Source organism: Oryzias melastigma, linkage group LG21, assembly GCF_002922805.2.
Source record: "Oryzias melastigma strain HK-1 linkage group LG21, ASM292280v2, whole genome shotgun sequence".
In the NCBI taxonomy this organism is placed as follows: Eukaryota; Metazoa; Chordata; class Actinopteri; order Beloniformes; family Adrianichthyidae; genus Oryzias; species Oryzias melastigma.
In genome coordinates this window covers 23,471,517-23,482,565 of record NC_050532.1, presented here as the reverse complement: position 1 = coordinate 23,482,565, position 11,049 = coordinate 23,471,517, and the positions used below count along the sequence as shown (strand labels likewise).

General features: G+C 36.8%; 3 protein-coding genes across 3 annotated transcripts in view; 2 read left to right on the top strand and 1 right to left on the bottom strand.

The window, feature by feature from the left end:
* zgc:162396 (uncharacterized protein LOC555292 homolog) overlaps positions 1–2,535 on the bottom strand; it is a 7,933-nt gene extending 5,398 nt beyond the window's left edge. The window contains exon 1 of the mRNA XM_024286635.2: positions 2,520–2,535. The gene's annotated coding sequence lies outside the window, so the exon portion shown is untranslated. The remainder of the gene's footprint in view (positions 1–2,519) is intronic.
* Positions 2,536–4,102: 1,567 nt separating this feature from the next.
* Positions 4,103–6,165, top strand: LOC112155184 (olfactory receptor 11H6-like). The gene has a single exon (XM_024286699.2). It carries the CDS (start codon positions 4,103–4,105, stop codon positions 5,030–5,032), a length of 930 nt encoding a protein of 309 aa, XP_024142467.1. The 3' UTR covers positions 5,033–6,165.
* Positions 6,166–6,944: 779 nt separating this feature from the next.
* Positions 6,945–7,984, top strand: LOC112155185 (olfactory receptor 142-like). Its single transcript, XM_024286700.2, has one exon. It carries the CDS (start codon positions 7,061–7,063, stop codon positions 7,982–7,984), a length of 924 nt encoding a protein of 307 aa, XP_024142468.1. The 5' UTR covers positions 6,945–7,060.
* The last annotated feature ends 3,065 nt before the right edge of the window (positions 7,985–11,049 follow it).

Sequence of the window (11,049 nt, the reverse complement as noted above, 5' to 3'; positions counted from 1 at the left end):
TGAGTCGGTGACTCAGCAGGGTTCTTTTTGCTGATACAGATTAATTTCAAACAAGAGTAGAAATATCGATATATGTGGGTCAGTATCAATCAGATATCGATATTTTAGATTGATCCGCCCAGCACTGCTTTTATCAAGCAATAAACTAAGAATTACAGAGATAGAGATTTTCAATTGTGAAAAATCAAATCAATTATAGCTTTACAGGAGGCAGCAAATGGGAAGAAACCAAAACGATGTAGCCATTGTAATACATCCATCATGCAATGCTGTGTAAGTAATTTCTGATTTGTAATACTTTACAGATCACATGATATATTTTACTTAAAATAAATGTATTACATTAAAATATTGCTGTTTTGGAATGTAATGTGACTCCTGTTTGTCTTTTAGCTTCCTTTTTTTTTGAAAAATGTCTTTCACTTTTAGATGGTGAAGGATATTGAATATTAATACATAAAGAATAAGTAAATAATATAAATATTTTTTGTGAAAGCACCAGAGCAGTCATTTTAGACCACAAAATGAAATAATTGTCTTTACTTAAAAAAAAAAAATAGGTGTTAGGGCTCCATGAAACCTATAGGAAACATCTTTCGGTATTTAGGTTTAAATGTAATTTAAAAAAAAAATCCTAAAGTGACATAAAACAGTTGTTTTTTTGTTTTTTATCCATGCTTTAAGATCTTGTTGCTCAGAAAAATCCCATTTTGGGGATCAGTCTGTTGTAACGGACATGTTAATCTGGCTAAAATAGTATTTAATCACAGCAAAAATGATTATTATTACTGTGGTACATTACTCTTATAATAGATTGTTCCTAATACTGTTACTATGGATACATTTACAGGTCGCTTTAATCTGAAATCCTGCACCACATTCAAAATACCTGAAACCAAGGGTTACGGCTCTGGGCCGTGTGGCTGTGTTCCTGGTTTCTGCCCTGTTTCTCCTACTCCAGAGGTGCAATTATTTGGAAATCAGGTGATTGGATATAAATAATCCACCTGGGGAGCTCTTCAGGAGAATTCTTTGTTTGGTCTTCTTGCCGGGGTCAGATCAGTTGCTGCAGCTCTGGGTTTTTAACCGCCTCCCTACAGGCACTCATCTGTCTGGTTCTGTTTGTTTGCTACATTTTACAAGCATACACTTCATACCCAGACACACACAACACCTCATCTACATATGCTCTGTTAATTTGGGTAATATTCCTTCTGAAAGTATCTCGAATGCAAACCCGGCTTCGTCTTCCCTTTTATTTGTTACAGTTCAGGGCCTATCGTAGCACCAAGCGGCTCAGTTCTTCATTTTTCTTGCATTTGCTTCAGTTCTTCAGATCAACAGGAAGATGTCTTTTGCACAGTTTCAGACTTCTGATCTTCTGCTTGATCTTCCACGTATTAAAAATAACAAAACAAAGGTGTGTCTTGATTCTGGCTCCTTAAAACAACAGTAACTTTCATTGTTTTCCTGACATGTTTCTCTATATTTTCTTTTCTTCTCTTTGACCATTTACTGAAGGCCAAAGTTACAGAGGAAATCGTGAGGAAAGCTCTCCTATGTAAACATGTTTTTAATTGCTCATGTGGGATTTTGCTTGTAATGACCTGTTGACCATTTCCACATAAACGTTTATCAGGACGTCGTCCCTCAGGCTCTAATTAAGGAGTAAATTCAAACTTTGCATCAGAGGAATAGAACTGGACGTTTGTTCCAGTTCACTTGCATCATCCATGTTGTCCTTTGTATGGACGTGGATGATGTAATTATTCTGAAAGATTTGATGGAACCATTTGATATATTTTTACAGTATATTAAAACTGTATACTGTATTACATGTGTTTGTGTGACAGGTTGTAAGCATTTATCAATATACTGTAACTGATGGCACAATCCTGTGTGTGCAGTCAAAATATGTTATTTTAGTTTTATAAAAAAGTCAAAATTATTTAAAAATGTATGAAGTTTTTCTAAAAATGGCAGACTATAAAAGTCTCAGCTGATTTTTCATTTCTTGGGGGTATGATGAACTGAAACCAAGAGAACCAATTCAGAAACCCAATTGTCCATTGTTTACTCAAGACTGGGAATATACAGAAAATCCGTCTCTGTAGTCTGATGGTCACTGATTGGTCATTATTTTAATACTTCTAAAACAATTTGGGTTTTTTGCAATGAATTCGATTTAATTGGGATTATGGTAGTTAAAATTAATCAAGTTGTAAGACCTCGGGACAATGTTGGATTGCGCACTGGCCCAAACTGATTCTCATTTGTCCAGGTGACATGGCGTTTGTATTTGCATTTTTTCTTGAAACGTTTCACCACTCATCACCATTCAGCATGAAACCACTTGGATGAGTGGTGATCCATTTCATGAAGAGAAGATTTCATGTCCAGATGTCAAGACTCAACTTCAAAATACCCTCCAGGTGGGTTACTAACATTCCTAAAATTGGAGGATCTCATTGAGATAACAAAAGAAAGAGCAGAAGAATGGAGAATGAGAAAGGCCTCACCTCTTGAAATCCCTTCTGGCCCGTTGTAGGGTGTGGTATATCTAGAGTTTTAGTCTATGTTAGACTGATGAAAGACCAGTATGGTAATCAGGAGATACATTGTGTCCGAACAAGGTCTCCCGCTCTGTCGAGGGAAAGGTTATTAACATCTATAGCTTCTCTGACCTCTCTTTTATTGTCTTCTCTGTCCAGGATCTCTTGTTGTCTTTTGTTATTTGTCTTTTAAATGTAAATAAACAGCCAAAACTGGTCTGAGGTGTTGCACATCCTTTTGTTAAATGGCTGTTTTGGTTCTCCAATGTAAAGCTCTGAGCATTCTTTGCTGCCTTGGACTTCATAAACTACATTTTCTTTGATTTCCTTGAGTGAAAACAGTGCAAATCTAATTCTTGCTCCAGGCTTTTTTATTTTCACTGCTCTGTTCCTAAAATAGTAGGCTTACATTTCGGTGTCATATAATTCCAGACAAGCAGAAAAAGGTCCATACTCATGTCACTTTTGTGATCATGTTTACAACAGTTAGAACTTCCATTTTTTAAAAAGGACGCTACCCACAAGTCACTAAAAAATCGGAGTCCCTAATTGGTCATGATGCTGCATCGCAGCCATTAAAAGTCAAGAAGTTCAACCGCTTGACCTTTCAACGCACAATCAATAAACACCAAATTTATATATATAGAGCCCGTGACCGGATTTACTTGTGTAGCGACATGATCACAAGCATTCTGGATGCAGAAGCCCAAAATTCTGGTCTATGCAAGTTTGCGTAGACTTTTCATTGAAAGTGGCCACTTAAGAGCTAGTAGACTCGGCTGGTATGTAAGCACCAGAAGTATCAAGTCATTGTTTTCCAAGTCATAAGTAAGTTTTAAGACTTTGTCCTCAAGTCCTAAGTCAAGTAACGAGTCAACAGCAGGCAAGTCCACTTCAAGGAACTGTGGCTCTGACTGACAGATGACGTCATCTGTTATTCTCCAATCTGATTGGTTGGATTGTTGGATTAAACTAATGCAGGCCTAATTTGAGACGCGGCGTGGACTTTGTAAATATACTTTTAATCATGGATTTTGGGAAAATACAAATCATTCCGAGTCAGGGCTAAGTCCAAGTCAAGTCTTGAGCTATACTAATGTTAAAGTCCAAGTCAAGTTACGAGTCACTGCTTTGAAAGTCCAAGTCCAGTCTGACTTGAGTCCATTTCATATGACTCGAGTCCACACCTTTGGTTAGCACTTTAAGAATTCTTGACCCAGAAGCCCGAAACGAGAGTTCAAGTGCGTTTGGGTAGAGTTTTCTTTCTTTTGTTGCTGTTTATACACAAGTCAATGCGACTGGAGTGAATGAGTCTTCAGACGATGACTGGGTACTCCTTAGACAGGTTGCCAGACTTCAGGCAAATGTTCTTTCTTCAATGATGATGAAGGAGTTACCAGAGGTTTTCCTACCAAGCAACTCCCAGCCAATCAGCGAACTGAACGGAGAAGTAGGACAATGATTGGCTGACTTTACATTCCTGCTCGAGTATCAGACTCACTGAATATAAAAGTGAGTCTTCTGTGTTGCTGACAGCTCTTCTGACGAAGATGAATAATGCCTCTGCTATCTCTGTGGTTTTTCTTTCAGGTTTAAACGACACGAGGAACTACCGACCAGCTCTTTTCTTTCTCACTTTGCTGTGTTACTGCTTCATAATCCTAGTAAATGTTTCTCTTATTCTGATAATCATCTTGGAGAAGAGCCTCCATGAACCCATGTACATTCTACTGTGTGCTTTTTGCATAAACAGCCTTTATGGGACTACAGGTTTCTACCCTAAGTTTCTGTGGGACTTGTTATCTCCTGTTCATGTGATCTCTTATTATGGATGCTTGATTCAGGCTCAGGTCATGTACTCCTTTGCGTGCAGTGATCTGTCCATCCTCTCCGTGATGGCGTATGACAGATATTTGGCCATTTGCCGCCCGCTGGAGTACCACTCTCTCATGTCAAACCAGAATGTTGTTCTGTGGGTGTGTTTCTCTTGGTTTACACCCTTTTGGATTGTGGCTGTGAATATTTCTCTGACCTCCAGGTTGAGGTTGTGTAGCCCGCATATGTCCAGGCTCTTCTGCGTGAACTGGAGTATCGTCAGGCTTGCTTGTCCACAGGAAGAAACAACTGCCAACAGCATAGTTGCAAACCTGACAATCATTATCTATGTATGTCATGGGTTATTTATTGTTTGGTCGTATATGTATCTTGTCAAAAATTGCATCAATTCTCTTGAAAACCGAGCAAAGTTCATGCAGACTTGTGTGCCTCACCTGATCTCCCTCCTCACCTTCATAGTCACCATTCTTACAGATATTATGAGTTTGAGACTCAGTTTCGATGATTTACCACAAACTCTACAAAATTTGATCGCTCTGGAATTTCTTCTGATACCTCCCATCATGAACCCTCTCATCTACGGATTTAAGTTGACCAAAATTAGGTACAAAATTATTAAATTAGTCACTTTTAGGTTTAAATAATGTTCACTTTGCACCACAGAAACAGTGTTGAACTATAAATTTGATGTATGCAATATTTGGGTTTGAAAAAAAGTCGCGTTTTTATCAAGGTTTGAAAGTTAAATAGCCCTGTATTCTCTTCAAAATTGAAAGAAACAATTATGTTTTATACCAGCTATATACACATCAACTTTACCAATAAAGAGTTTCCTGGATGACAATCTTATTTTTTTTTAACTTTATTGTTATTATTTTTTTCTTCTTATTATTATTTGTAAAAATGTTTGAAATGGTGGATACTCCTGAAGCAGGATGTGCATGTTTGTTTCTTAAAGCTTTTTACTGTAATAAACAGATTTTAATGACAATAAGGTTTAATCAAATCTGAGAAAAGCAGGAATGTTGAGGTATTTTTGTGATAAAAGCGATTAAAAATATATGAGAGGTTTAAAAATACTTTTTGCAACAAATTCTCATTTTTTTAGCAGTAGCTTTTTATTGTAATATATGATCATTTTGGTAATATTTGTTGAGGTTTTTGTTAAATAACAAATCCCCTATGTTTGAGGTGCGTATTTGTTTTAAAAAATCCTAGCTGCTGCTGTCCTCCTTCTTCAGAAGAAAAACACGATGTGAGACGGTCGACGCGGGAGTGTCTGATTTCCCACAGGGAAGGCCTGTTTTCATGCCTTTTCTTTGAGTCTCTAGATGAACATGAGTGAATCACCAACCACACTGTGAATTTAAAACAATGCCAAACATGTAAGATTACTGCATATGCATGGCATGATGTCATATAAAAAAAGAAAACAAATGTGTCACAGCGTACCATAAATTATAAGGTTTTAAAAAGAAATGCTGTTATATATGTTTTATAATAAACAATATGTGCAGGTGTCAGCATGGACAGTATATTAGAACTGGACATGACTCATGGGAATCCCTTCCTTGTGGCTTCAAACAAATTGAGTCCATTTAGTTGCCATTTTATTCATACAGACTCCACCATGTTGAAACCAGAAATCGTCAGTAAGCAGATTGGTACAAGTCAACATTTCTATAGATGTGTTTCTCTTGACTATGAAACTGTGCAAACTGGATTAATACATTTGCCTAATGGAAACATAAAAATTTAGAAAAGATTAGCATTTTTTTTTTAAAAAAGAAGGTTTTTGAGCTTGGATAAAGTGGTTTTTGAAGTGTATCGAAATTGACAAATTTCATAAAACTGCAACGGAAACACTTTTCTAATTAAATGAGTCACATGACCAACAGCTGCATACAACTGCACAGAGGGAGGTCCCACAGAATCACACAGCTCCTCAAAAGTTGAGGGTGTCATGGGGAATTGTTGGATCCACAAGTCCTCTGTAAAAGCATCAACCACCATTTACCAAAATCTCTTTATCCGTAGCTCCTCCCACGTAGCTTGATGCCCCATGACCTGAATAAGACACTGACGTCTCCTTTGATAGATGATGAGGGCTAGTGCTGTGGCAGAAATTTGAATGTATCTGCTGTAAATCAAAGTATTCTTCACATCCATCACCATGTTTTTGAATAAGTCATCGATCGCGTGAGTTGATTTAATAGAAACAGTGTAAACTAGTATTACAAAAAAGTTTTTCACGTAATGGAATTGCAGCTTCTGGAAACCTCTATCACCAATCAGGAGTGAGCTTGTTGGAAGGCCACACCCCTACTACTTCGAACCGAGCTATGGAAAATATGTCAATCAAACGTTTTGATCATAGGACGTAAAGGCAAACAGGCTCCACCTACTTTTATTAAGGCATATGATTGGTCAGTTTATACTGAATAACTTATACTACATATTTTTTTCTATATTTTCTTTCACCCTATCTATCTATCTATCTATCTTCCTGTGGTTTTAACAGAGCAGGAAACTTCTGTCCAATCAGAGCCCAGACCGTCCTGGAAGAGCTCTGATTGGCTGCTCTGCTGTCTAAGCTCAGGTGTTGCTGATACTAAACCAGGCAGAAAAACAGCAGAGGAGGTTTCCTTTGGAGGAAGACCAGTGTCCTAACAATGATGAGTAACCTCTCTGTGATTTTCCTGTCAGGTCTGAATGAAACCAGGATTCACAGACCCACCCTTTTCGTTCTCAGTCTACTTTGTTACTGCCTGATTCTTCTGGTCAACGTCTCTCTGGTCGTCATCGTCGTCTTGGATAAGAGCCTCCATGAACCCATGTACATTCTACTGTGTGCTTTTTGCATAAACGGGCTTTATGGGACCACAGGTTTCTACCCTAAGTTTCTGTGGGACTTGTTGTCTCCTGTCCACATCATCTCGTACTCTGGATGCTTGATTCAGGCTCAGGTCATGTACTCCTTTGCGTGCAGTGATCTGTCCATCCTCTCCGTGATGGCGTATGACAGATATTTGGCCATTTGCCGCCCGCTGGAGTACCACTCTCTCATGTCAAAGCAGAATGTTGTTCTGTTGGCATGGTTTTCTTGGTTTACCCCCTTCTGCATCATGGGTCTGAATGTTGTTCTGACCTCCAGGTTGAGGTTGTGTAGCCCGCATATGTCCAGGCTCTTCTGCGTGAACTGGAGTATCGTCAGGCTTGCTTGTCCGCTGGAAGACACGACCGCCAACAACATAGTTGCAAACCTGATAATCATTATCTATGTATGTCATGGTTTATTTATCGTTTGGTCGTATATGTATCTTGTCAAAACTTGCATCAATTCTCTTGAAAACCGAGCAAAGTTCATGCAGACTTGTGTGCCTCACCTGGTCTCCCTCATCACCTTCCTGGTCACTATTCTCTTTGATTTAATGAACATGCGACTTGCGTCTAAGAATTTGGATCAAATCTTTCAAGATTTCATTGCAATAGAGTTTCTAGTCATACCTCCCATCATGAACCCTCTCATTTATGGTTTCAAGCTGACTAAAATTCAAAGGAAATTCAACAAACTCCTCACATTCAGGTGGAAGTGACCGTCCTGCACTGTCACTGCCAGAAATCGGCCCAATGTTTTCCAGCATCCTTCAGGCTTTTGTTGCATTTTATTTTCAAACTGTCTTTTACAACTCTGTAGTGATTACTATAATGACATCTTTGTGTAATTTGATTCACCGGTCTTTGATAGAAATAAAGTGTAAAATAAATGTAAACATCAAAACAAAATGTCTGTCCTTATAGTCACAGAAAAGAAACTTCCTCTGAGATAGAAACAGATTTTGAGACTGTAGACAGTTGGTTTTCCTTACCACAAAATTAATGGTCTGCAGTCATTTTTTCTTATTTTAAATTGTTGACAATAATATTTCTAATAATCCAGAATCTCTTAGTAGAATGTCATCTAATATCTTTTCGTGTTTTACATTTGTTTTATGTGTTTATTTAGACATTTCAAGTGATTAAATATTCAAGTTTCAACTTTATCTTAATCTTAAATGATTTAATCATTTAATGCTGAAAAGAAAGACTTTTTCTAAAGTTTTTATAGGTAATTATTGATTAATTGTATCGTCAATTTCTGACAAAAAATGTCCCACAGAGAAAAGTCTTATTTTTATTTTAAACGTAGACTGAGAATGATTGACATATTCCCCAAGTTAGATGTGATGTGGTTTAGCATAGAAAGTTACTTTTGGGGCAATTTCTCCTTGAATGTACGACTAATTGTTAAAAGTCTCATGTTATTTCTCCTGTTCTTAGCAAGAGGTCACCACAGTCGGCTGCATTAAACAAACCATTAAAAAAATATTGTGAAAAGATTTTCAAAGATAAAGATTATAAAATGGTATAAAATGTTATGTTTCTTAAAAAGAAATCGTAGAAAATTTCTGTTCTCTGCTTTTGTCAAAAACTTTTTTAACAAATCAGGAATTCAAAGTTTGTTAACTCCATCAGTTATTCGTCAACTGCACTAAGATGAAAGTTTGAGCTTTTTTGGGGTCAGTTTTAAATTATTTGAGTTTTTTATTTTTTATTTTTTAATGGTGGCGCAGTAATAAAATTACGACAGAGTATTAGCGCCAGTTTACAAACATGTTTTTTTAAATGCAACTTTAAATCTCGTAAATTCACAAGAAAAAAATTGTAACTGTTAAAATACAAGATGAGAGTCTTTTATTTACGACTTTAAAAGTCATAAGCTAAAGTTATGACTTTTTTAAATGTACAACTTGTAATCTTCTAAACTTTGAAAAAAAATGGTAATATTATTATTATTTTTTTGGTTCCTCTAATACTCTAAAAAAGTTTGAAAATCCCAATTAAAAAAAAAAGATATTTTTTGAAAAAAACTGTGAAATGAAGCCTTAAGTACATAAATTGCATTTTATTACAAGACAAACTACCTGAATGCTGTTACAATATAAATCAGAACTTAAGATTTTTGCTGGGCTAAACAATTGTATAATATGAGCTTTATAATTATATTTTATGTACTTCGAGTAAATGGGTTAGTGCACATGTTTTTTTTTTTGTTGCCTAATCTGTTCTTCTAAACAGTGACAACAATGGGTTACTGATGAGTTCTTTTCTGCATAGTTGAGTAATCCTAACGCACAGAGATATTTCCTGAGCATTTCCTTTCACAACAAGTAAAAACTTCCCAGAATGGTGGGTGTGCGTTAAAAGGGGGGTTCTTCAGACTTATTCCAAACAGAATTCAAACATAAAGTGAAGTAAAACAGCAGTGAAAATAATAATAAATAATAATAAAGATTTCAATTTTATTGGGTGATCAAGATTTGTTTTAGTTTTTTCTCATTTGATAGGCGGCAATCAAATTTTTGAACAGTATAGGACAAATAAAAACCTTTTCGGTGAGTCATCTTTAGGAAATTTCACAGGCATGTCGCTAGCGTAAGTTTACAACCTCAACCAATGTTTTGATGACCTTTGACCTAGGAAAGTGGCTACCAATGTGAATTTTCTTTTTAAAAAAATCATCTTTCCCCGTCACTCGCACATTTTGTGAAAAATTGACCACATGAATAATTGGTTCAAGCTGAATGAAACACTATGACATGATTTGATGTGACCATATTAGGAGCGTGGTCAACAAAAGAACTAACCAAAAATTTACTTTTGACAAATCTTCTTAAATGGACCTCTCCGTCACCCCCAGGCAGCCAAAACACAAAATGGTTGTTATGGAGATAAAAAACTGAGAAGAAAAATTAAAAAGGTGTTTTTTTTTTTTGTAAATTTATTGTGTGAAGCAGCCGCTCACAGATAAAATTGGGCTGAAAATGTGGGTCCCAGATGGATTATTCCACAGTTTCCGCGGCGGTCCCAACTGTGTTTGCCCACATTGGGTTAAGTGGGAGCTTAAGTGAGTTTCCAGTATGCCTGAAGTGGGTAAGTACCATTCAAACCCCATGTGGGGCCCATATTTTTGCCCATGTGGGTTGGAAGTAGGTTCAAAATGGGGACAATTATGGGTCACAACTGGGAAATGTGCAAGACTTATTTTGGCCCCATTAATGTGCGTTTTAGTTTTAGATATGGATTTCATGTGGGACCTAAACGGGCTAGAATGTAGGACTATAAGTGGGTTAGTCTGCAGTTTCCATGGTCGCTCCACCTACGTGGGCTGGGAGTGGTTGGTTTTCCCGCAGGCCCCAAGTGGGACTATATATAGATTTTTACCATAAACAAAATTCACAGCTTTAATTATTGTTTAATTTTGTGTAAAAAAACAAAACAATATTGGTGCAAGAATTAAAATTCCTCTTTCTCCAGCTTTTTCCCGTTTACTCATAACTATTTTTTCAAATCAGATTCATTCCCTTTTTTGAAATTGATTTTAAGAATTGGTTCTCTGGGATTTGCAGCGGGGAGTTTAGTTTTCTGTGCAGTCATCTGTTGGAGCTGCAGCTCAGAGCCAATAACCCGAAGAAGCTGAACAAGCATAAAGAAAGAACGCTGTCCTGGGAATTAGTCTGGAAACTTGCTAATTTTGCAAAAAGGAGCACAACAAAAACACAATTGTTAAGGAGAAGTGGACTTGTGTTGCTCTGCAGAACAGGACGTGGATGAAGAAGAA